At 44.3% G+C, this 26,986-nt stretch overlaps 2 protein-coding genes across 2 annotated transcripts in view; one reads left to right on the top strand and one right to left on the bottom strand.

Annotated features, from left to right (window-relative positions):
• The window catches only part of PRMT7 (protein arginine methyltransferase 7), a 47,815-nt gene extending 21,868 nt beyond the window's left edge, over positions 1–25,947 (bottom strand). The window contains exons 1-4 of the mRNA XM_060083539.1: positions 25,776–25,947; positions 22,916–22,952; positions 11,789–11,938; positions 4,819–4,927 (exon numbers count right to left, since the gene is read on the bottom strand). Coding sequence (XP_059939522.1) covers positions 4,819–4,927; positions 11,789–11,938; positions 22,916–22,952; positions 25,776–25,870 — 391 coding nt within the window. The 5' untranslated portion in view covers positions 25,871–25,947. The remainder of the gene's footprint in view (positions 1–4,818; positions 4,928–11,788; positions 11,939–22,915; positions 22,953–25,775) is intronic.
• LOC132480233 (ras GTPase-activating protein-binding protein 1-like) lies at positions 7,867–9,323 on the top strand. Its single transcript, XM_060084247.1, has 2 exons — positions 7,867–8,630; positions 8,737–9,323. The coding sequence occupies exons 1-2, from the start codon at positions 7,919–7,921 to the stop codon at positions 9,306–9,308; spliced, it is 1,284 nt and encodes a 427-aa protein (XP_059940230.1). The 5' UTR covers positions 7,867–7,918; the 3' UTR covers positions 9,309–9,323.
• Positions 25,948–26,986: the final 1,039 nt, after the last annotated feature.

Raw genomic sequence — 26,986 nt, 5'->3', positions numbered from 1 at the left:
GTCCCATACTAAGCCAACCACCCCACTTGCACACACCTGCTTCTCTGTCCAACATTTCTTCTCAATTGAACGGCACCACCAGTCACACAGTCCTGAAACCTGGGCATCACTGACCAGCTCCAGGAGAACAGGAACCCTGACTGGCCTGTTCACCACTGCACCCCAGTGCCTAGAACAATGCTGAGCACCCAGTAACAGTCAGCAAATGTTAGCTAAATTCTTTTTTTTTTTTTTTTTTTTTTTGCGGTATGCGGGCCTCTCACTGTTGTGGCCTCCCCCGTTGCGGAGCACAGGCTCCGGACGCGCAGGCTCCGGACGCGCAGGCTCAGCGGCCATGGCTCACGGGCCCAGCCGCTCCGCGGCATATGGGATCCTCCCAGACCGGGGCACGAACCCGTATCCCCTGCATCGGCAGGCGGACTCTCAACCACTTGCGCCACCAGGGAGGCCCAGCTAAATTCTTGATTCCTCCCTTTTTGTCACCCTACATCTCATCAATCACCAAGCCCTACCAATTCTACCTTCTGAATAATTTTTTTTTTTTTGCTTATTATTAACTTAAAATGATTTATTGCCCAAATCTGCTTCAAAAATAAAGCTTTATGATCGAATGAATTTCAACAAACACTTTTTGAGAGCCTGTGAGTACTAATTATAAGGGTACAGAGGGTGCAGGGGGAGCCAGACGAGGGGCAGTTACCCCAGGTGCCTCAGAAGTCTTCACCAAATGACTGGATGAATGAATAAATGCCACCCCAAGTCGGCTGCTACACGTCTCAGCATGCAATCCATCTCTGGGGAATAGGCAACAAACTCAGATGCCATTTTTTAAAAGGGCTCAGAACAGAAGCTTGGAAATATGCGTTTGGGAGCAAAAAGGAAGCTGCAAAGGAGAACCAAGACTCGGAGATGTCACTGAGGCCTGGGAAGGGAGAGTTTTCAGAAGGACTGAATGGCAGAAGTACCAAAGCTGCAGTGTTTGTAAAGCAGGCAAAAGACCATCAGCCCGGGCAGTGAGGAAGCCACTTGTCAAGTTGAAGAAGTAGAAACAAAGTCCCATTTACAAGGGGTTAAGGACTAAGCAAAGCTGACAATCTACTCACTAAACAAATATGACTGAATTCTTTCATGTGCCAGGCCCTATGCCAAGTTATGGAATGGAATTAATATTAATAAGACTACATAGTCCATGAGCTCAGGATGCTTCAGCTGTGTGGGGATACAGACATTAAATACATAATTACATAATTACTTCATTATTGCAGTCATAAGCACTACATAGAAAAATATTAAGAAACATATGAGGGGCCTGGCGTGAACAACACACAGCCTGGAGGAGGCACAGGGCAGAGCACAGAGTGAGTGACACGGCAAAGGCTGCTCGGCAGGTGAGTCTCCGCGCTCTCAGGATCTCGGGCCAAAATGGAGTAACTGGGATCAGACTTAGCCACCACCATAATCAACTAGAAAACCTGGCAAAATATATGAAACAAGTGGTTTTAGACGTCGAACAATGGGAAACAAAGTGACCCCTACTACTGCCCTGGCTTCCAGCCAGCAGGCACTTTCCAGACCATGGTACTCGGTACACAGAGTGAGAAGCCAAGCAAAGTGTCTTGCTGAATAAGGAGACAGCAAAGAGTTCAAGGGAGTGGAGGAGGCTACACTTCAGGGAGAGAGCCGGACAGGAAGTTACACAGAAAAAAGGCTTCAGAAATCTGCAGAGGGTTCCCCTCATGTCTCTTGCTGACTATATTCACACACACACAGGCTAAGCCTCTAGAAGGCCGGGCAAAGGATGACCACGTAGCTATAAGCTGAACAACTGCCAGAGCTCACAGGACTAAGAAACATTCTAGTTCTGATTAGCCAGCGCCCAGGCACTCAGCAGAGACCCCAGAAAGGTCACGCTGTACTAGTATGGCTAAAGCTGGCTTAGAACAAGGGTTCTCAATAGGGGGAGCTTTGCCCCCACCCCCCTACACACACCTGGCACATTTGGCAATGTCTGGAGACATTTTTTGTTGACACAAATGGTGTGGGGGAGGGAGGTGCTATGGGCTTCTACCGGTTAGAGGCCAGTGGTAAACATCTCACAATGCACAGGACAACTCTCCCAGCAAAGAATTATCAGGCCCAAAATGTCAACAGTGCTGCAGTTGAGAAACCCTGTCTTAAAGCTATTCTAACCCTGCTCCAACAAAGCTTAAAAACAAGCCTTGAAAGGATCAAACTGATCTGCAAGAAACCCAACTGCATGCCAGGCAAAGCTTTTAAGGGAAGAAAACAAAACTCAGCACTTAGCAATGCCAATCTCCCAATATACACAACATTCAAATAAAAATTACTAGACACACAAAGAAGGAAAACAGGACCCAAAACCAGGATAAATATTAGTCAATAGAACAAACCAAGAGAAGACAGAGAGGCAGTGGAAAAGAAGGATGTTATAACAGCTAATATAAATATGTTAACTATTTAAAGGAACACATGAACATATAGAACGGGAGTTGTAAAAAAGAATCAAAGGGAGCTTTCAGACATGAAAAGTACGTATCAGACATGAAAAGTTCACTAGATATGCTTGACAGCAGATCAGACACCACAAAAGAAAAGATAAGTGAACCTAAACACCTATCTAAGAAACTACCCATGTCCATCAATAGGTGAAGGGATGAATGGATTATGGGATGTACACACATGGAGTGCTGCTCAGTAACAGAAGGAAATGAATGCTTTTTACATAAAACACTGTGGACAAAACTCAAAAGCACTGTGCTACAGAAAAGAAAGCTGGCACAAAAGAGTACACACTGTACAATTTCACTTACTCAAAATTCTAGAAAAGGCCAATCTAATCTATACTGAAGAAAGCAGATCAGTGGGTGCCTAGGGCCAGGGATATGGGGGGGCATGACTGCAAAGAGTCATGAGGAATCTCTTTGAGCATGATGGAGACATTCTAGTATCTTGATGGTGGAAGTGGTTACAAGTGTGTTGACATTTGTTAAAACTTGAACTTTACGCTTCAAATGGGTGCATCCACTTTACATGAATTATACCTCAAAAATGTTGATTAAAAATGGGATGATAGGGCCTCCCTGGTGGCGCAAGTGGTTGAGAGTCCGCCTGCCGATGCAGGGGATACGGGTTCGTGCCCCGGTCTGGGAGGATCCCATATGCCACGGAGCGGCTGGGCCCGTGAGCCATGGCCGCTGAGCCTGCGCGTCCGGAGCCTGCGCGTCCGGAGCCTGTGCTCCGCAACGGGGGAGGCCACAACAGTGAGAGGCCCGCATACCGCAAAAAAAAAAAAAAAAAAAAAAAAAAAAAAGGGATGATCTGTGTACTCTTCTATATGTATGTTATGCTTTAAAAATAAATAAAGGGTATACTAATCCCTTCTTTTGTAAATGTTTCCAATTCTCCATAAAAAATGTTTTTCAAATGGGAGAAAAATGTTGACTTTAGGTAGATGCTTCTTTTTTTTTCTTTTAAATACATTTATTTATTTATTTATGGCTGCATTGGGTCTTCGTTGCTGCACACAGGCTTTCTCTAGTTGCGGGCTTTCTCTAGTTGTGGCGAGCGGGGGCTACTCTTCGTTGCGGTGCACGGCTTCTCATTGCAGTGGCTTCTCTTGTGGAGCACGGGCTCTAGGTGCACAGGCTTCAGTAGTTGTGGCACACAGGCTCAGTAATTGTGGCTCACAGGCTCAGTAGTTGTGGTTCGTGGGGTCTAGAGCGCAGGCTCAGTAGTTGTGGCGCACGGGTTTAGTTGCTCCGTGGCATGTGGGATCTTCCAGGACCAGGGCTTAAACCTGTGTCCGCTGCATTGGTGGGCGGATTCTTTTTTTTTTTTTTTTTTTTTTTGTGGTATGCAGGCCTCTCACTGCTGTGGCCTCTCCCGTTGCGGAGCAATGCAGGCTCAGCGGCCATGGCTCACGGGCCCAGCCGCTCCGCGGCATGTGGGATCCTCCCGGACCGGGGCACGAACCCGCGTCCCCTGCATCGGCAGGCGGACTCAACCACTGCGCCACCAGGGAAGCCCGGTGGGCGGATTCTTAACCACTGTGCCACCAGGGAAGTCCCCCTAGAAGCTTCTTGTCCACTGTGCTCTTCTGGTATCGGTGACATGTGAAATGTTAGAAGTCTAATTCAAATTCCTAAACTATAAAAAATATTCTGGGGCCTCCCTGGTGGCGCAGTGGTTGAGAGTCCGCCTGCCGATGCAGGGGATACGGGTTCGTGCCCCGGTCTGGGAGGATCCCATATGCCGCGGAGCGGCTGGGCCCGTGAGCCATGGCCGCTGGGCCTGCGCATCCGGAGCCTGTGCTCCGCAATGGGAGAGACCACAACAGTGAGAGGCCCGCATACCGCAAAAAGAAAAAAAAAAAAAAATTCTGAAAACCTGGACAGACCGAGCTACACAGGCAAATCTCTCACACTGCATACTGAGACAGGATATTGGAACTAAGCAAACCTCTTTCCACTATCAACTTAGTTTTACTTGTCTGATAAAACTCAAAATTCAGATAAATTGAACCACATAAGAATTCCAACTTGCTTAAGCAAAAGGTTTCATTTGTTTGCATCACCACTCTTATACTTGATTGGCTCTGGTTTACTCATTCCTGATTTGTTTTAACTAGTAGAGAAATAAACTAACAGAAAAGCAAAGTGCTTACCTTCAGATCAGCACATGGAGAGGCCCTAGTCTCTGTGATTACCTGGGTACATCTATTCCACAAACTGGAATAAACCTTTTCCTCTCTCCTACAAGAGCAAGTAAAGCTTCTGACACAGGATGTGTTGATCTTACCTGGCCCTATGGTCACCTCAGTGGAATGCTTGTTGATAATCTTAATCTTATCACTGAAGCCATTTTTCTCCACAATCTTCACAGCAGCATCAGCCATAGGTTTGAAAACCTAAAAATTAGAGACAAAATCCAAGTAAAAATGAGCAATAAATTAAATACCATCCTAAACCCAAGATATGCCTTGATTCTGGTCCTATGACTTGTAGTAAAAGAGGCCTACACTACAGAATTTCTTCCTGAATACACAAAATGTACCTCTGTTACCATCTGATACAGGCAAAATACTTCATTGGGCTGATTTGGGTTCATTTAATAAATAAACAAGACTTCATCCATGTAACTTAAATACTTCTCCAAACGTGTGTCTTGGAAATGAATACAAAAGGATGAGATTCCGCTGGGTTTAACTTGCAGCTGGGCCTTCCCATTACATGCCAGGCACAGGAGGGATGCAGGGGGCTCCCAAGGAGGCTGCGCTACCTAGTAAGGATGGCAGGTGTCAGTGCTATGCTAGAGGGAACCAGGAAGGGGACTTGCCTCACAAAACCATGATCTGTGACCTGGGACAGGAAGTGTATGTGCTCTCTAGAGGAAAGTGAGACTGTAACCTAGTAGATGTTAAGTGTGAGCAGGTTACCCTCCTGCTCAAAACTGTCTCAAATCCCTACTGCTAGCAGAACACAGCCTATATTTTCTTACGGTATTTGAGGCCCTCCAAAATGTCTATCACCTTACTTTACCCAGCCTGAGCCTTCCCTGTCCTACCCCCACCTGCCAAAGCAAACCCAACTTTCCAGGGCAGCACAAATCCCCCCCGCTACAGAAGTCTTCCCTGAACCCTTCAAATGTCCCTAAACATAAACATAAGTTTCTCCAACTCTTACTTTCCAGCCTGCCCAATTTAGATTGCACAGCTCCAACCACATCACTGCATAAAACATACAGATGCACATGCGGTCACACACAGACAGAGGAAATTTGTGAAAATGATAAAGTGCCTGGTCACGATGACAAGATTTTCATTTTTTTCTAGGACCTTTTCTGCATCACCCATATTTTCTGCCATGATCATGTATTTCTTTTATTACAGTCAAAAGGGAAATGCTATATTCTTCTATAAAGAATGCATGTGCTCAGTTAGGAAAAAAAATCTTCACAATCTGTTTCAAATTATTTCTAGGCTCTGGCTTGATGGTTTTGATGTATTCATAGTTTGAGGGCCTCAAGCCCTCAGTTCTCACCTATCAGTTTACCTCCACCCCAAAAGTATCACAAGCTCACACCATCCTCTCAGCCCTCCTGCCTCTTATCATTCATCTCCTCCACTGACCCTTCAGGCTCTGTCACTCACAGCCTCCTCCTCAGCCACCAAGAACTCAAGAACTCACCCCAAACACTATCTGGAATGAACCCTGAAGCTGACTTCCCAACATCATTCTGTGTCCTCCCCCAGCCCTCAACTCAGTTTGGGGAACTGACCTTCTTTCAAGTGGTGCACCTGTCTGGTCTAAGGTCAATGAGGTAAGTTAAATGGCATTCAACCTTATTCTGGCCAGTGATACCTAAAGAGAGGTCTGCTAGAGATGCCTGGGAAAGTTCTTTTTGCCCTTAAAAAGAAGAAAGAGAGGAAGCCAGGACCATGCTTTGTTTTCAAGGCATTTGCCACAGAAATCACTGTAACCAATGCACCTTCCCCAAATATTCCTTCCTTTTCAAATGTACTAAAAGAGAAGCCTACAGTCAATGTCTGTGATTTCTTATATTCCATCCATTCCTCAACCTTACTCTCCTGAAAATATCACCTAAAGGGGGGTCACCAATAACCTCCTAGCTGCCAACCCACAGCTTTCTCAGTCCTCATCTTGCTCAATTTCTATACCTGTGCTAATACAGTAGCCATATGTAGCTATTTAAATGTAAATTAAAACTGAATAAAATTCAAAACTTCAGTTCCTCAGGCCTACTAGTCACATTTCAAGTGCTCAGCAGCCACATATGGCTAGGGACCAGCATACTGGCCAGTAGAGCCATAGAAGATTTTCAACATCAGAAAGTTCTGTTAGACAGTGCTGCTCTATAACATCCACACCTACTGACCACTCCCTCTTTCTCACGATTTCTATACAGTCTGCCCCTACCCTCTAGGGTCTCTTCGTGTCTGTCTGGACTTGACTTTATGGCCACTCTTCTTCCCTCAGCCCCCTGAACACAGGCGTGTTCCAAGGTCTGCTCTTTTCAGTGTCCTCTCTCTCCGTGGACAACCTCCTAACACTGCCAGCTTCACCTGTCACATCTTTAGCAAGTGAGTCCCAAATCCACTATATACGCAAATCCCTCAAGGTTCAGACTTCTGTCTATAAGGACCAGCAGGTTCTCTCTCACTCTTTCTTCTGGACCTGTCTTTCCTGTTGCCATGAAGCTCAGGCAGAGCTAAAACCACAGGGCAATCCACAGACAGGAAGAACAGAGGATCAAACAGGTAGTCACTAAAACAAAAACTGGGAGGCCACCATAAGATGTCAAGAGTCAAACGGAAGAGGTCTGAGAGTCACAGGCGTGAGCAGCAAGAGAATGAGAAATCCAGGTAAGTGATGTAAAAATATGGAAAAACCTAAGAGTACAGTCCTATCAATTCTATCGAAAAATATGCTCTCACCCTATATTTTTAATTAGCAGTCCACATATATACTGGCTCCTGCCACAAGACCTGTCTCTCTCATACTCAACACGTCCAAAATGAAATGCACTGTCTTTCCTGCAAAGTAAGTTATCTTCCTCTGAGTTCCTCTTACCAGCCAATGGCATCCCTGCCTCCACCCCAGACACCCACACTAGAAAACTAACTCTCACATACACGCGCACCCTCCCATCAAAGCTACCAATGTGGAGTCAGCACCATATTAGGAACCAAAAAGACCAAGCTCCAGGTCTAGCTCTCCTACTTATTAACTGTGGGGCTTGTATCTTTAACCTCTATGGGTCTTAGTTTCTTCATTTACAAAGATAATAAGATCTAGTTGAGTTTTTCGTTTTCTGCCGTGCTGTGGAGCACAGCTCGTTCCTCTCCCGCTCAGCCGTGCAGGCTGAATCGACCAAAGCAATGGTTATGGAGAAGCCTAGTCCCCTGCTGGTCGGGCGGGAATTTGTGAGACAGTATTACACACTGCTGAACCAGGCCCCAGACATGCTACACAGAGTTTATGGAAAGAACTCTTCTTATGTCCATGGGGGATTGGATTCAAATGGAAAGCCAGCAGATGCAGTCTATGGACAGAAAGAAATCCATAGGAAGGTGATGTCACAACATTTCACCAACTGCCACACTAAGATCTGTCATGTCGATGCTCATGCCACTCTGCATGACCGTGTGGTGGCCCAGGTGATGGGCTTGCTCTCTAGTAACCACCAGGCTTTGAGGAGATTCATGCAGACCTTTGTCCTTGCTCCTAAGAGCTCTGTTGAAAATAAGTTCTATGTTCACAATGTTATCTTCAGATACCAAGATGAGGTCTTTGGTGGCTTTGTCCCTGAGCCTCAGGAAGAATCTGAAGTAGAGGAACCTGAAGAAAGACAGCAGACACCTGAGGTGGTACCTGACGATTCTGGAACGTCCTATGATCAAACTGTCAGCAGTGACTTAGAAGAACATTTAGAAGAACCTGTTGCTGAACCAGAGCCTGATCCTGAACCAGAACCGGAGCAAGAACCTGTGTCTGAAGTCCAAGAGGAAAAGTCTGAGTCAGTATTGGAAGAAACTGTTCCTGAGGATGCTCAGAAGAGTTCTTCTCCAGTACCTGCAGACAGCCCAGACAGTGCAGAAGGACTTGAGAACCTTTTCTTGGGCATCTGTGACCAGTAAGAACCTTCCACCCAGTGGAGCTGTTCCAGTTACTGGGATACCACCTCATGCTGTTAAAGTACCAGCTTTACAGCCTCGTCCGGAGTCTAAGCCTGAATCTCAAATTCCACCGCAGAGGCTTCAGAGGGATCAAAGGGTTCGAGAACAGCGAATAAATGTTCCTCTCCAGAGGGGACCTAGACCAGTCTGTGAGGCTGGTGAGCAAGGTGATGTTGAACCCCAAAGAATCGTGAGACACCCTGACAGTCACCAGCTCTTTATCAGCAACCTGCCTCATGAGGTGGACAAATCAGAGCTTAAAGATTTTTTTCAAAATTATGGGAATGTGGTGGAGCTGCGTATTAACAGCGGTGGGAAATTACCCAATTTTGGGTTCATTGTGTTTGATGATTCTGAGCCTGTTCAGAAGGTCCTTAGCAACAGGCCCATCATGTTCAGAGGTGAGGTCCGCCTGAATGTAGAAGAAAAGAAGACTCAAGCCACCCGGGAAGGGGATCGCCGAGATAACCACCTGCGGGGACCTGGAGGCCCTCGAAGTGGGCTTGGTGGTGGGATGACAGGCACCCCCCGAAGAGGCATGGTGCAGAAACCAGGATTTGGAGTGGGAAAGGGCATTGCTCCAAGGCAGTGAATTGCTCTTCACCAATCTTCAGGCAGCAATACAAACCCTAGCTCCCACGGAATGGTGAATTTCTTCAGCCAACTTTTGGTATCTTGGAATCTGATTCTAGTCTATGAGACACTGCTTATGTTTGTACAATTTTACTTTTTGTATTAATGGTGTGTGCTCCTTCCCCCTCTCTCACCGACCCCGCCACCTTTTAGTCCTTCACTTCCAATTTTGTGGAATGATATTTTAGGAAAAATGGATTTTTAAAGAAGAAAAAAAAAAGACTGCATTTCCTTGTTTTACTTGCATATACAGACTGGTTTTCTTTTTAACAGTTTCCCCAAAGGAATATGTCTTGCTTATTACTGACATTTGGTATGTTTCATTCACTGGAATATTTCTTACTTATTTTCTACATGTTTCAAAAGCCTGTGAGAATTACAGGATTTGATAAACACTTTTAAGGCAGGAAGAACCCAAACTGTCTCTTCTTTGAGTCATGACTACCCTCTGGTGTGGAAAAATTGCTGTTGGAAAAATTGACAATTTAGACTCTCTCTGGTATGGTTAAAAACTGAATTAAAGGTGTTAGTGGAGTTTTTCTTTGGATACGTGGTCACAAAACAGTTCCAAAACCTACTGTTTTTACCAATGAAATTTAAATTGTGAAATAGGTTTTAAATGTCTAGAATGCAACTGATAAGCTTTTCTTGAACTGTAAAGTTTTTTTTGAAGTAGTTTTTTCATGTTTAATTTGTATTTGTTAAAAAAAAAAAAAAATTTTTTTTTTTTTAAAATCTGAATAACACAAAACCAGAGCAAAACCAGAGCCTTCTATTTATCTTTGATTACAGTCTTGGCAATTGTTTAAAGAAAAATAATAATTTAAAAAAACCCTAGATTTGTTCTATCAGGTTCAGAGTATGTTGGGAGCTACAGAATCCCTCCTTGAACGCTGTATGTCTTGTGTTCATTTGTTATGGCTTACTTGGAAATTGAGTCTCAAACTGGAATGCCTTTGAGGTCAGATGCTTCTGTAGAGGTTCTTTGACCTGAATAGTTCAGCATTTGTATTAAGTTTTATTTCAGTGTCTCTTCAGAATCCTAATCATAGCCCATAAGAAAGAATGTAACTTTAATATTTGACTTTGCTGGTGTGCTTGAGTGTGCACTAGTTTTTTTCTTTAAATCACAGCCATATGGTAAATTTTCTATTCTGTTATGGTTCCCTTTTATTGGTGGGCATGCAGTGGGCGTTTCTTGGAAATGGCCAATTTTTATTAAAATGTTTCTGGAAGAAAATTTAAAAAAAAGAAAAATCTAGTTGAGCCTACACTGATTTCTTTTTATCAGCTCAAAGACTCCCACAAAGGCAAAGAAATGGCTCTTAATCAATTTAATGAAATCCTGAGGCAAGTGTACAGAATCGCATGCACCCGTGCACACACCCTTCTCAGGACTTTTATGGAGACCTGAAGCCCACTATTCTTACCTCAGGTTAAGAACACCTAACTCAAGATATTAGAGTTAAAAGTCTTTATTGAGACACTCAGGTCTTCCGGAGTCTAGCTATAATCCACCTTTCTGGGTTTTTCTACCATGACAACCCTCTGCCACAACTCTGGATGACGCTTCCCCAAACACACCATGGTACTCCCTCAGCCTAAAATGCCTACCTTTCTAGACCATAAGCATGAGGGCCACCCTGTAAGCAAAGGGTGGCAGGGGAGCTGGAAGGAGTCTGGGTAGAACACCCAGAATGCTGACCTCTACACTTCATGTGAGAAAGCAAAAAACTTCTTCTATCTGTTTAAGCCACTATTATTTTGGGGCTTTGTTATCTGCAACTTAATCACCATATGAACCAAATTTTGTAGGGCAAAGTGCTTAAACACATGCCCCCTTTCCCAAAAGCTTGGAAGAAAATACACCAAAATTTTAACAATGGTTAACTTTGAGTTAACACACCATTTTTATTTTATATTTACCAAATCTCCTATAAGGATATGTATTATTTACATTATCAGAAAAATAATATATGTTTAATGTTTTATTAAAGGAAAGAAATGACAGACTGCAGAACTATTGGTAAATGTAGTAAGATGGCTGGCTCTGTGGGGACCTTTAAGGTAGTAATCTCAACTTTGGTGCACATTCAAAAATCTCAATGCCCAGGCCACATCCCAGAATAATAATTAAAATGGGTAGGTGGGGGGAGGACATGACAACGACTGACTAGACATTAGCTTTTTTAAAGCTCCTCAGTGATTCTGACACACAGCCAAGGCTGAGAACCACTGTTTTCAGGGAAGAAAATGAGCTCCTGGAGGAAGGAACTGTGTCTGATTCATCTCTGTGTTCTCCGAACCTGACCCTGTGCTTGGCATGGAGTGAACACTCCATGAATGTCTGTCTGTGAACAAACAGATGGGCAGAGTGCAAGGGACACAACAGACTTCCCACATAGGACACAGGACACACATGTGAAGAGTGTGCCTCACCTCAATGGCATAGCAGAAGTCAGCACCAGCCGCGACAGCCATCATTGACAAGAGTCCAGTGCCAGTGCCAATGTCAAGAACCAAGGCCTTCTGTCCTTTGTCCTTCACCCTGCTCACAGCAGCCCGGATACCTTGGTAATATTTCATATTCTAAAAAAAGGGAGAAACAGCTGTTATTTCATACCAGTTATTATAAATAAGTGCTTTGTGAAGTTCTGAAGTCATGGTTGGCAGCAGCAGTGTAAGTCATGACCCTATAACCTCTGTGACTTACACTGGCTGAGTTGGGCAGGCCTCCTGAGGCTCCAGGGGCACTAGGTCAACCTCTTAAATTAAGCGATTGTCTCTCCCCTTCACATCCACTCTTCTCTACTCTGCTTAGACGTGCTGGGGCTAGGGCTCTGCAAACTACATTCTCCTCTTTCCAGCTGCTAGGACTGGACAACAGGGGAACTAGAGGGTGACTGGAAGGTAGGAGAAAGGAGAAAGCTTGTTCCTTCCCACATAAGGGCTCTCCTTGGGCCCTTCAGAGCTAGCGGCAGCACTCAAGCAGAGATTCCTCTCAGAGATGTGAGCACTAGCCTCACAGGACCTCTCCTCCACACATCTAGGTTCTGGAAATGCCAGTCTTCTCCCTTTGTGTCCCCAGCCCTAGGAAAGGGGACTGCTTCCTGCCATTACTATCACTAGGCTACCCTGGTGCCTCCCAGCCCTCCCACACCTGTGTAACCAATTCCCTCTATTAAATTCCCTCTGTTGAAATATGTAACGTTGCTTTTGGTCTCCTCACTGGACTCTAACTCATACAGCTTCCTGGGCTAAAAAATATATTCCTCTCACAAAATCATTTCTTCGTTTTTAGTTCTGCTCCTTAGTAGCTTAAGCAGACACATTTTTTCCTCTATAAGAGTTTGGCTGATTAAGTACCCTGACCCTTCTGTTGAAAATAACTAAAAATGATGGGGGAAATATATGTAAATCTGTTTAAATGCACTGATGACCTTGCCAAGTCAGTAAGCAATATTAAGAGGCCAAACACGGACTTCCCTGGTGGTCCAGTGGTTAAGAATCCGCCTTCCAATGCAGGGGACATGGGTTCAATCCCTGGTCAGGGAACTAAGATCCCACATGCTGAGGGGCAACTAAGCCCATGCGCTGCAACTACTGAGCACACGGGCCACAACTAGAGAGAAGCCCACGTGCCACAATGAAGATCCCGCGTGCCGCAACTAAGACCTGTCACAGCCATACATACATACATACATAAATACATACATAAATATTAAAAAAAAAAAAGAGGCCAAACACCTAGAAGTGGATTCACCTGAGTTGAGCCTTAAGATGACTCCCCTACCAGCTGACACCTTGATCACAGCCTATAAGAGACCCAGAGACAGGGAACTCAAGCTAAGCTGAGTCCAGATTTCTGACCCACAAAAACTGTGAGATATGGACTTCCCTGGTGGCACAGTGGTTAAGAATCTGCCTGCCAATGCAGGTTCGAGCCCTGGTCTGGGAAAATCCCATGTGCCATGAAGCAACTAAGCCCGTGTGCCACAACTACTGAGCCTGCGCTCTAGAGCCCAAGAGCCACAACTATTGAGCCCTCATGCCACAACTACTGAAGGCTGCACGCCTAGAGCCCGTGCTCAACAAGACAAGCCACCACAATAAGAAGCCCATGCACCGCAGTGAACAGTAGCCCCTGCTCGCCACAACTAGAGAAAGTCCACACGCAGCAACGAAGACACAAAGCAGCCAAAAATAAAATTAATTAATTAATTTTTTTTAAAGCGAGATAACTCTTTTTTTTTTTTTTTTTTTTTTTTTTTTGCGTTACGCGGGCCTTTCACTGTTGTGGCCTCTCCGTTGCGGAGCACAGACTCCGCACGTGCAGGCTCAGCGGCCATGGCTCACGGGCCCAGCCACTCCGTGGCACGTGGAATCTTCCTGAACCGGGGCACGAACCCGTGTCCCCTGCATCGGCAGGTAGACTCTCAACCACTGCGCCACCAGGGAAGCCCGAGATAACTCTTTAAGCCATTAAATTTGGGGATAATTTGTTATGCAGTAGAAAATGAATACAGGGCTATATTTTGATACACGACTGGTATCAAAAAGGGAAATATTCTCTGACCACAGTACAATCAAGTTAGAAATCTCAATAACAAAAATGTAACTAAAGAAAAAAGTTTTTTTTTTTTGCGGTACTCGGGACTCTCACTGTTGTGGCCTCTCCCGTTGCGGAGCACAGGCTCCGGACGCGCAGGCTCAGCGGCCATGGCTCATGGGCCCAGCAGCTCCGCGGCATGTGGGATCCTCCCAGACCGGGGCATGAACCCGCGTCCCCTGCATTGGCAGGCGGACTCTCAACCACTGCGCCACCAGGGAAGCCCCAGAAAAAAAGATTTTTGAACAGTAAGAAATTTTAAACTCACAGGTGAAAGACTAAAGCAAAAGGGAATTAGAAAATATCTAGGGGGCTTCCCTGGTGGCGCAGTGGTTGGGAGTCCACCTGCTGATGCAGGGGACACAGGTTTGTGCCCCAGTCCGGGAGGATCCCACATGCCGCGGAGCGGCTGGGTCCATGGGCCATGGCTGCTAGGCCTGCGCGTCCGGAGCCTGTGCTCCGCAACGGGAGAGGCCACAACAGAGAGGCCCACGTACCGCAAAAAAAAAAAAAAAACCTATATATCAAAACTCATGGGATGGCTAGAGCAATATTTGGAGAGAAATGCATTAAAAAAAGACAAAAGATGAGACAGGCACTGCAAAATAAACTCCAAATGAGTAGATGAATAAAAATAATAAAGAATAATCAATGAATTAGGAAACAAATATAAAACAGAAATCAATGAAGATAAAATTTAGTTATTTCAAAAGACTAAAAACTTGAAGAACCTCTGGTAAGACCAGTCCAAAAAAGAAAAGGAAAAAAATGGTAAAGGAAGAAAAAGAAGTACAAGTAGCCAAAAACTGGGAACGAAGGGCAGGTGATGAGGTGGTGATATCAGTATATATGCTGCAGAGATTAAAGAGTCCACCAGGGGGGTACTTCCCTGGTGGTGCAGTGGTTAAGAATCTGCCTGCCAATGCAGGGACACAGGTTTGATCCCTGGTTCAGGAAGATCCCACATGCCGTGGAGGAACTAAGCCCATGTGCCACAACTACTGAAGCCTTAGTGCCCTAGAGCCTGAGTGCCACAACTACTGAAGCCCACACTCCTAGAGCCCATGATCCGCAATAAGAGAAGCCACTGCAACGAGAAGCCCGCGCACCGCAATGAAGAGTAGCCCCGACTCGCCGCAACTGGAAAAAGCCCACGTGCAGCAAAAAGACCCAATGCAACCGAATAAGTAAATAAATAAACAAAAGAGATTAAAGGATATTAAAAACAATCTTTAGCAAATAAATTCCCCAAAAATCAGATGAAGTGAACATTATATTAGAGATTCTATCCAACACATTAGAGCAAGAAAAAATGAAATAAGATCTAGATAGAAAGGAAGAAAATTATTATTAATCACATATGAGATGAGTGTGAAGAAAACCCAAAACACCTACAAATAATTATTAGAATTAAGAGAACTGAGAAAGATTACAGGATCCCAAATCAGTAAATAAAAAACAACTGAAATTCAGTATTATCAGCAATAGCTTTTAAACCCTTGGCAAAAGGAAGGATTTCTTAAATATGGGATAAAAAGCACCAGTCAATAAAGAAAATATAAGATAAATTTGACATTAAATTTAAGAACTTGTATTGTGAAAAAAAACGCCACAAACTAAGAGACCAGCAATACATATAACTGACAAATGGTTAGTACCCAGAATATATAAAGAATTCCTACAAATTACTAGGTCATAAAAGAGGAAACATGAATAGCCAACAAAAAATGAAAAAAGCTCACATTCAGCGGTGATCAGGGGAATGCAAATTAAAACTATAGTGAGAGACTAGTTCAATCCTACCAGATTGTCAGAGATGTAAAAATTGGTTAATACACAGGTCGTGAGAATGTAAATTGGCACGATTAGTTTGGAAAAGAATCTGACATTACCCATAGAGCTAAACACACCTGATGGCTGATGGCCAGCAATTCCATTCCCAGGTATACACACCCTAGAGAAAAGTACGCATATGCACCAGAGTACAGTTACTGGAATGTTCCAGGTAGCACTACTTACAATAGAAGGAAGCTGGAAACAACCCCAAAGCCTATCAGCAGAATGGGTAAGCAGTGATGTATTTACACAATGGAATCTGTACAGCGGTGAAAATGAATGAACTTACAGCTACCTGCAAAATGGCTGAATCTCAAAAACAACGCTGAGCAAAAAGACAAGTCACAAAGAATAAACACATTATGACTCCATTGTGTAAAGTTCAAAAACAGGCAAAACTAAGAATTTATATTTTAAGGACATGTAGTAGGTGGTAAAACTATAAAGAAAAGCACGAGAGTGATACAAAATTCAAGACAGTGGAAACTTCTGGAAGGAGGAAAACAAATGCAATCAAGGAACACATAAGGAATTCCAAGTAATGGTAATGTTCCATTTCCAAGCTAAGTAGTGAGTCTATGAGCATTTGTTTTATTATTCTTCTTTAAACTATACATATACATTTTATACTGTTTTGTGTGTCTATGTTATAACAAAAAGGTTTTTAAAGAATACGAATAGTACTAGACTTTAAAATGTCAAAGCCTTTAAAATAGTACTAGACTTAAAAAGAAAATGGAGTGATAATGTCAAAATTCTTAAGTGATTTCCAAACTAGAATCCAGCCTTAAGTGTGAGGATAGAATACAGAAGTTTTTGGATAAGCCAAGTCTCAAAAATCTTACTTCCCACGAACGCTCTCACAGGAAAGTGAGAAAGGATGAGCTTCACCAAAGAGGGAGGGAACCAAAGAGGAATACATGGTATCCAGGAAATGGAGGACCCAATAAAAAAAGAGGAATGAAGGAAGTCTACAGACAATAAACAAGAATCCCAGGACGACAGATACACAGCAGGTCTAGAAGGCACCCAGTCCAGACAGGAGCAGGGCAAAGTGATCCCAGAGACAATCTCCAAGAAGATGAAACTGACAGAATAGCTGATTGTTTTGACCTTTCCTTCAGAAAGGAAATTTATACTACTGGGAGAAAGTTTGGGCATAAAAGGATGAGTACATAGAAAACAAAGCAAGGGAATTCCCTGGCAGCCCAGTGGTTAGGACGCCACGCTTTTACTGCCGAGGGCGTGGGTTCGATCCCTAGTCGGGGAACTTAAGATCCTGCAAGCAGCAAGGCGTGGCCAAAAAAGAAAGAAAAAAAAAAGAAAGAAAACAAAGCAAAAATAAGATATTAATAAAGAGTTATTCAAGAAAGAAAAAGCAATCAAAGTACATCACATAGCTCAACTATGAACAGTGTTTACACATGCCTAATAAAGTCAACATACGATTTTAACTAACATGCACATTTATGTGTTTACCCCATTACAATCCATCAAAAGGAGGTATTATCGTTATCCCTATTTTACAGATGAGAAAACAGAGGCACAAAGAATTTAAGTGACTTGTCTACTGAAACACTGAATATTAATTTAGCAAAAATTATAACTACATTGGGACAAACGGAGAACGAGTGGGAAGGAGGAGCTGAAAGAATACTAAACTCTCAGCTCTCACAGTGGGAAGTCAATAGATAATAGTTATTTAGATCTGGAAGTAAACATAAAACAGCTCAAAGAAAAGAAATGAGGTTGCCTCTGAAGGTAACCATTAAAAGGTACTGTCTGGGGGATGATACACCAGGGGACTGATTTTTTTTTTTTAATAAATTTATTTGTTTGTTTATTTATCTTTGGCTGTGTCGGGTCTTCGTTGCTGAGCGCAGGCTTTCTCTAGTTGCAGTGAGCGGGGGCTACTCTTCGTTGCAGTGCCTGGGCTTATCATTGCGGTTGCTTCTCTTGTTGTGGAGCACGGGCTCTAGACGCACAGGCTTCAGTAGTTGTGGCTCGTGGGCTCTAGAGTGCAGGCTCAGTAGTTGTAGCTCATGGGCTTAGCTGCTCCGCGGTATGTGAGATCTTCCCGGACCAGGGCTCAAACCTGTGTCCCCTGCATTGGCAGGCGGGTTCTTAACCACTGTGCCACTAGGGAAGTCCCCCCCCTTTTTTAAACGGGGTGTTTTTGTATGTATGTGTGTATTCTGTCTACCCAATTTTATTTTATTTATTTATTTATTAGAATTTATTTATTTATTTATTTATTTTTTGGCTGTGTTGGGTCTTTGTTGCTGCACGCAGGCTTTCTCTAATTGCAGCAAGCGGGGGCTACTCTTCGTTGCAGAGCGCGGGCTTCTCATTGTGGTGGCTTCTCTTGCTGTGGAGCACAGGCTCTAGGCGCACAGGCCCCAGTAGTTGTTGCTCATGGGCTCATTAGTTGTGGCTTGCGGGCTCTAGAGCACAGGCTCAGTAGTTGTGGTGCACAGGCTTAGTTGCTCCGCGGCATGTGGGATCTTTCCCAGACCAGGGCACAAACCTGTGTCCCCTGCATTGGCAGGCGGATTCTTAACCATTGCACCACCAGGGAAGCCCTGAGACTGCTATTTTCACAATAAGCCTCACAGAAATATTTGACTCCTAAAGTAACTGCATTTATGCTTTGGATAAAATCAGTATGTCATTTTATGTTATGTACTTTTTACCACGATGAAAGAAAAAAAAAGTTAAAAAAAAACAGGATGGCAACTGTTAGAACTGTTGAACTAGGAAAATCAACATCAAATACACTATATCCCCAAAAAGCAGGAGGGCACAGTTTTGTGTAGCTGTGCCTGTGGGGTAACAAGAAAGAGAGTGGGACCAGGAGCTGGCCTGGGAGTTTCAGTGAGCTGATCACCTGAGAACCCTAATTAGCAGCATCCTCAAAGGTAAACCAGGGCCCGCATATGTTCCAAATTAATAACACTCATTAAATTAGCTATCACTTTTTAATTATCTACCTTTGAATCTAGAAAAATGGTGCAGATGAACCGGTTTGCAGGGCAGAAACAGAGACACAGATGTAGAGAACAAACGTATGGACACCAAGAGGGGCAAGTGGCAGGGGGTGGGGGGGTGGGGATGAATTGGGAGACTGGGATTGACATGTATACACTAATATGCATAATATAGATAACTAATAAGAACCTGCTGTATATAAAATAAATAAAATTAATTATCCAACTTTAAAGCTACTATTGGAGCCCTCTTAAAAGGCAATTGGTAGTATCTATCAAGAGTCCTGGGCTTCTCTGGTGGCGCAGTGGTTGAGAGTCCGCCTGCTGATGCAGGGGACGTGGGTTCGTGCCCTGGTCCCGGAAGATCCCACATGCCACGGGCTAGGCCCGTGAGCCATGGCCGCTGAGCCTGCGCGTCCGGAGCCTGTGCTCCGCAATGGGAGAGGCCACAACAGTGAGAGCCCCACGTACCGCAAAAAAAAAAAAGAGTCCTACCTAATGTTCAAAACCCTAGACTGGGGCCTCCCTGGTGGCGCAAGTGGTTGAGAGTCCGCCTGCCGATGCAGGGGATACGGGTTCGTGCCCCGGTCTGGGAGGATCCCATATGCCGCGGAGCGGCTGGGCCCGTGAGCCATGGCCGCTGAGCCTGCGCGTCCGGAGCCTGCGCGTCCGGAGCCTGTGCTCCGCAACGGGGGAGGCCACAACAGTGAGAGGCCCACATACCGCAAAAAAAAAAAAAAAAAAAAAACCCTAGACTACACCAAAAAAGATATTCGGATAGCAAATAAGCACATGAAACGACATTTGACATCATTAGCCATTAGAAAAAAATGGAAATTAAAACTACAAAGATAGGCACTTCCCTGGTGGCCAATGCAGGGGACACGGGTTCGAGCCCTGGTCTAGGAAGATTCCACATGCCATGGAGCAGCTAAGCCCGTGTGCCACAACTACTGAGCCTGCACTCTAGAGCCCATGTGCCACAACTACTGAGCCCGAGTGCTGCAACTACTGAAGCCTGTGTGCCTAGAGCCCATGCACCACAACGAAGAGTAGCCCCCGCTCGCCGCAACTAGAGAAAGCCCACGTACAGCAACGAAGATCCAAGGCAGCCAAAAATAAATAAATTAATTAATTTAAAAAAATGTATAAGAGTAGAATTGCTGGGTCTATATGTTAAATGTACATTATTTAACTTTGTAGTTTTTTAAAATTAATTTATTTATTTATTTATTTATTTTTGGCTGCCTTGGGTCTTCGTCGCTGCGTGTAGGCTTTCTCTAGTTGCGGCGAGCGGGGTCTACTCTTCGTTGTGGTGCACGGGCTTCTCACTGTGGTGGCTTCTCTTGTCGTGGAGTACAGGCTCTAGGCGCGCAGGCTCCAGTAGTTGTGGCACTTGGGCTCAGCAGTTGTGGCACGTGGGCTCTAGAGCGCAGGCTCAGCAGTTGTGGCGCACAGGCTTACCTGCTCCACGGCATGTGGGATCTTCCCGAACCAGGGCTCGAACTCGTGTCCCCTGCATTGGCAGGCAGACTCTTAACCACTGCGCCACCAGGGAAGTCCCTCTTATACATTTTCTGAAAGAAATGAAAACATGTCCATACAAAGACTTATATGTGAACATTCACAACAAAACTATTCAAAAATAGACAAAAACTGGAAACAATCCAAATGTCTGTTAATTGGTAAATGGATAAAACATGGTATATCCATATAATGGAGTATTACTCAGTAATAAAAAGGAATGGATATTGGGACTCCCCTGGAGGTACAGTGGTTAATACTCCGTGCTCCCAGTGCAGGGGGCGTGGGTTCAATCTTTGGTCGGGGAACTAAGATCCCACATGCTACATAGCATGGCCAAAAAAAAAAAAAGAAAAAAAAAAGTAATGGATATTGACACATTCAACATGAATGACCCTCAAATGATGAATGAAGGGAGAAAGACACATAAGACTATATATCGTATGATTCCATTTAGATGAAATTTCTAGAAAAGGCAAAACTATAGAGACAGAAAACCTATCAGTGGTTGCCTGGCGGGTGGGGGCAACCAGGGAGTTGGGTACCAGGATTGATTACAAACAAACAAGAAATAATTTTATGGGATAATGGAAGTGTTTTAAAACAACAACAGGACTTCCCTGGTGGCAGAGTGGTTAGGAATCTTCCTGCTAATGCAGGCGACATGGGTTCTAGCCCTGGTCCAGGAAGATCCCACATGCCATGGAGCAACTAACCTGTGCGCCACAACTACTGAGCCTGTGCTATAGAGCCTGTGAGCCACAACTACCGAGCCTGCATGTCACAACTACTGAGCCCGCATGCCTAGAGCCCATGCTCCACAACAAGAGAAACCACCGCAATAAGAAGCCCTCGCAGCACAACAAAGAGTAGCCCCCACTCACTGCAACTAGAGAAAGCTCGCGCACAGTAACGAAGACCCAACACAGCCAAAAAATAAATAAATAAATAAATAAAACCTTACTAAAAAAAATAAAATAAAACAACAAAATGTGAGGCACCATGCAAAAGCATAAAGAAATGTGTTTTTCTTGATTCTGCCACTAACCAGCAACTTCTGACTCCATTTCCTCATGTGCAGAACTGGGGAGGGGAGAACAGAAGTTAGAGGTAAATAATGAAGAGTCAGGAATGTTCCACCAAGGAAGCTGAATTTTACCTCAAAAGCAGGGAGAGGGGCTTCCCTGGTGGCACAGTGGTTGGGAGTCCGCCTGCCGATGCAGGGGACGCGGGTTCGTGCCCTGGTCCGGGAAGATCCCACGTGCCACGGAGCGGCTGGGCCCGTGAGCCATGGCCGCTGAGCCTGCGTGTCCGGAGCCTGTGCTCCGCAACCGGAGAGGCCACAACAGTGAGAGGCCCAAGTACCGCAAAAAACAAAAAAACAAAACAAAAAAAAGCAGGGAGAGGTCACTGAAGGGTTTTAACCAGAGGAGTAACATGGTCAGATGGGCATTTCAGAAAGACCCCTTGGGCTGCTGTATAGAGGAAGGAGAAGAGGGACCAACGCCAGTAAATGACGGCTGAGCAGGCAATGGGGTTGAAAGAACCATAGAATTTGATGACCAACTAACTACAGGCTCAGATAAGGAAAAGGGCGCCATCTGGCTTGGCTGACCAGATGGATGACAATGCCATTTGTCCAAATCCCCTGGAAGCTGGGTCAGAAAGGACCCTCACTGGAGATGACACTAAAATCAGAGAGGCTCACAGGCCCACGAGTCCAAGAAGAAGACCATTAAACTAGAAAGGATTAGTCAAAAGCCGGGAACAATATTTGTTCCACATTCTGTAATTCCCCAACAGCTCAGCAAAGGCACTCAGATATTTGACAAAAATTAGAGAGGCACCTAGCCCCTCCCGTGGAGCCTATACACTAATGGTGCTGAAGGAGGTCCTTCTGTCATAGTGTTGCCAGAAGTAGGCAAGCTGAGCAGTTAACCAGGGCTGGGTGAAGGAGACACCACCACCAGCACAGCCTCATGACCAGCCCTGCCACGTTCCCTGATCTTTCTGCAGTGCACTGCTCAGTTTTTAAGTGTGGCCCTGCATCCTTCTGCTTCAAGCCTCCCAATTTCTGAACCATCTGGATGAGGCTGACTAGTCAAGCACTCTGGTAGACCAGGAAATCCTGGGTTGCTAGCCATCATAAGACCAGAACTGTAACATTTACTCAAACCGACAAAGAAAACTCAGATGAAACAAAGGACAAAAGCTGAAACGTAATTCTGCAGTGAAAGCCAAATATGCTTTACAAAATACAGTCTGCAGGGACCTCTAGAGATTTTATTTTAAAATTACAAACTGACTATACCAGGTGAAACTGTGTAATTAAAGTATTTTTATCTAGAGATCATGGAAATCAGCTAGTATGGCCCACTCATTGTAAATTCTAATAAATGAGGTCTGCAGAGGTCCCATGTTTTCTCCAAGGTCACGCTCAAGTCAAAAACAGAGCAGGAAGTAGGACCCAGCTTCCTGATTTCCCAACCACTACACCGTACTGCCTCTCTGCATCATTCTAACATCATGTCTCTGGGGGAAGTTTTTAACCTTCTTGGAATGGAAGGTTTCAAACACCACATCAAGATAACAGTTTCCTTCTATACTTACCCTGTCTTTGTCATGCAGCATATCAGCATAGGATGACCTAAAAAAATAAAAAGACAGGTCAGAAACTTCTGCTAATAATGATAAACATCAACATATGAGAATATTCACATATATAAATATATTCTTTTATCAGATGGAACAAATATCCAGGCCCATTTTAAACTATTTTAATAGAGCTATAAGCTGTCATTCTCCTGTACTGCAGAAAAAAATCTCAGAGACAGATGTTTATTTTCAGTAAAGCATCTCGGACTAAAAATGCTGATAGTTAGCCCTGCCACAGTAATTCTATAGTCCTAGCATACTGATCATGTTGTACATCATACGATTTTTTCCTCAGGAACAGCTCAGATGTGTCCAATACTTTACATAATCTTGCATACATTTGTACATTGGGATGATCACAGATTTAACACTGGGGAGAGGAATCGGGGAAAGGGAAAGTATATGCCTGCTGTATATGTGAAGGCTATCATGCCTGGCACTTTCCCTTGATTGTCATCAGGGACAACTAAGAAGCGTTCACCAAACTACAGGGAGGAGAGCTGCTTATCCATATTTTCTATCGTAGTAATTCACAAACTTGAAAAATCTCTGGCAGGGTCAGGATAAGCCCCCAGAACTCAATAGGCTCAGCCCAAAGATGCTTTCTGAGAATTCCAGGTGAGAGTTGAGGCACTCTCATTAAACAGAGGACCTCCAGCTTCGGGTCGACATCAGAATTAATGAAGAGCTTATTTTACATGCAGATTCCCACAATACACACAAAGAGCTTCTGATCTAGAAGATGGAGCTGGAGTCTGGAAATCTGCACTTGAACTGGTGCTCCAGGCAACTGTGACACAGGTATTTCATACTCTAAATTTTGAGGAACACTGCACCAAAAGCAAAGGCTTCTTATTTTTTTTAATGGCATACCAAGGTTTTTAACATTTGAACCCACCTGTGAGTGTTTAGTTGAAATCTGGTCCTTTCTACTTTTCTCCTCCTTTTAAGGGGCATTTTCACTGCCCCATCTTCCCTGCCTCACACCCACTCACTCCCCTGACATCACTCTCCCTAAGCACCACCAGCTCACTCACATCACCAACATCCAGGATTTCTCTGACCCTGCTGGACACTCCCTCTTCCTGAAACGTTCTCTTCCTTTCTACTCTCTGGCCATACCCTCCTGGTTGTCTTGCCTCATCAGCTATTCCAGGATTCCTTCTCCAGCCCTCTACCTTTCACATTCTACACAATCTCTGAAAGCCTGCAATCTCTTCCAGTTTCAACTCTAACAACTGCAAACTGTCTCCAGACCCATATTTATCTGCCCAGTGGCATTTCCATCTGGATGTCCAAAGCCAGATACCTAATCTTCATCACCCCAACAACACCCATTCCTCCTGCGTTCTTCTCAAGAACAACAGTTTCATCCACCTAGTCACTCTAACCAGAAGTCTTGGTGCTTACTTAATTTTCTCTCTCTCCTTCCATCACTGCATCCAATGAGTTACCAAACTCAAGCTCTCTCAAAGCTTTTTCCTCCTCTCTCCACCTCCACTGTCTCAGCCTTGGGGTTGCAATATCCACCCAAATGCCCATATGGTTTTCACACTCTCCAACCCACTTTCCACACTCTCCAACCCACTTTCCACACTGCTCTCAGGTTAATGTTCCAAAATGCAACCTAATCTTTTTTCTTCCCCATTTAACACCTCAATCACTCAGAAAATAATGTCCAAAATATTTAGAAAGAAAGTAATGTGTTTGAGCCCTGACTCTGTACCAGACATTGTATTTCATTCACTCATCAAATAACCGTAAGAAAAGGGTATTATATGCTGAGATATACATATTGTTATACTGAGGTATATACCGTTATACTGTATATGAGGCATATATCACTACACTGATCCTCAGAGAAGTTTAGTAGCTTGGCCAATGTCAAGCTACTTGACGTTAAGAAGTCAAGTAGCTTAAGAAGTGGCTAAACTAGAACTTATACAATCCGGTTCCTCTTCCTGCATTTTGCTACCACCAATTACAACATGACCCCTGCCTACCTTTTCAGCATCCTCTCTCACCATAGCCCTAATTTTGCACCACACTCCAGCCACACTGACCTACTAGCCATTCCTCAAACTAGCTCATGTGGAAGTTTGCACATAATCCCTGCTGCTCAGAAAGCAATCTCCCTCCCTTTAGATTCAGGAAATCATTCAAATATCGCCCTCCCAGCCCAGTTGGTTCTTGCTGCTTCCACGTACTTTTGTGCCCATTTCCACTGACTTTTATCTCATGGTGTCATAATTTTTTATATGTCTGTCTATTCCACAAAACTGCATGTTCTTTGAGGATAAGAACCTTATCTTTGTCATTTTGGTATTCACAGCCTTAGCACAGTGTCATATGCACTTAATAATTGCTAAACAACAGTAACTCATTTACATACTTTTAAACATCCCTCCAAAGGAAAAAAACCCTCATTTTTCCCCACTTTTTCCATTAAAGAGAATTTAACTATATGATAAATGTGCCACCATTTCAGTGACGCAAGTAAATAATTAAATTTCATAAACTCGTCTACTACTACTACTACTACTACTGAACCTTGGGTCCTCTTTGGTCCACAAGACAGATCCTCGCGGACTCGGGTACAGCTGCCACAAACTGTCTGACTCTCCACACAGGCATAACTTTGACTAACTCCCACACAAACCTACTTAGCTGAGCACACCTGCTGGTGACCAACACCTGCCCTGATCAGAAGCACTGGGTGACAGCCTATTCCCCACTCAGACTGGATTCCAAGGCATCTGCTTTGAGATCAAGGGCCCCACCCAGCTGCAGCCAACTGTGGAAAAACCCTTGTTACCTGGCGATCTCCTGGTGGTAATCATAATGCTCATCCTCCTCCAGCCACTCCACAGATCCCGTGGTTGGGTTGGCCCGCCCACAGAAGACTTTCATGGTGCCAATTAGCTCCTCAGTTTTAGCATAGAAAAGCAGCCTTGCCAGCTGCTTGTAGACAGGTCTGATCGTCAGAAATCTCTTCAAATTGTAATGACCAAAAATGTAGAGGGAAAAAAAAAAAGAAATCAAGAAATAGACAAAAATGTCAGAGCCACTGAAAATATTTGTTAATCAGCATTTTAATCTTTCCAGCAGAGTTACTTGGTTTTATATTCAGCGCATAACATCAAATACTATTAAGACAAAAACTCAGAAAGCTATCTGGAAACTTCAGCAGTCCTCAATGATTCCAATAGGGTCAAATGAGCCTTACAGGTGCACCTGAGTACAGCCTCAGGTGAAGGCAGGTAAGAAGAGAAATAATGCAAAGGAAAGGGCTAGAAGGAAAGGAGAACACAAAGAGATTGGGGTGGTGGTAAACGAGTGTCACCAATACTGCCTCAGAAAGGTAAACACTTAGTTTAAGGAAAAATACAAAGAAAAAGCAATTCAAACCAACAAAGAAACCTCACCTGAACACATCAGAGCTATATGCAAACATGGCTAATCCCAGGAATATAACATTGAGCCAAAAAAGAAGCAAATCACAGAATACAAATGATTCCATTCATATGAAATTTATAACTATTCAACATAGAACAATATATTCTTCAGGGATCACACTAAAAAGCATGGCAGGGAATGAGGATAGTGGTTACCTCTAAGAGGGAGGGGAAAAGGATGGAATCAACGAGGGCCACACAAGGGACTTCAAAAGTAACAGTATTGTTATTTTTCTAAAACTGGGTGGTGGGGGCTTCCCTGGTGGCACAGTGGTTAAGAATCCGCCTGCCAGTGCAGGGGACACGGGTTCAAGCCCTGGTCCGGGAAGATCCCACATGCCGCGGAGCAACGAAGCCTGTGCGCCACAACTACCGAAGCCTGTTAGCTACAACTACTGAGCCCGCGAGCTGCAACTACTGAAGCCCACGCGCCTAGAGCCGGTGCTCTGCAGCAAGAGAAGCCACCGCAATGAGAAGCCCGCGCACCGCAACGAAGAGTAGCCCCTGCTCGCCGCAACTAGAGAAAGCCCACACGCAGCAACGAAGATCCAACACAGCCAAGGTAAATAAA

The sequence above is a fragment of the Mesoplodon densirostris genome, chromosome 19 (genome assembly GCF_025265405.1).
Source record: "Mesoplodon densirostris isolate mMesDen1 chromosome 19, mMesDen1 primary haplotype, whole genome shotgun sequence".
Classification (NCBI taxonomy): Eukaryota; Metazoa; Chordata; class Mammalia; order Artiodactyla; family Ziphiidae; genus Mesoplodon; species Mesoplodon densirostris.
This window is presented reverse-complemented; position numbering and strand designations above follow the sequence as displayed.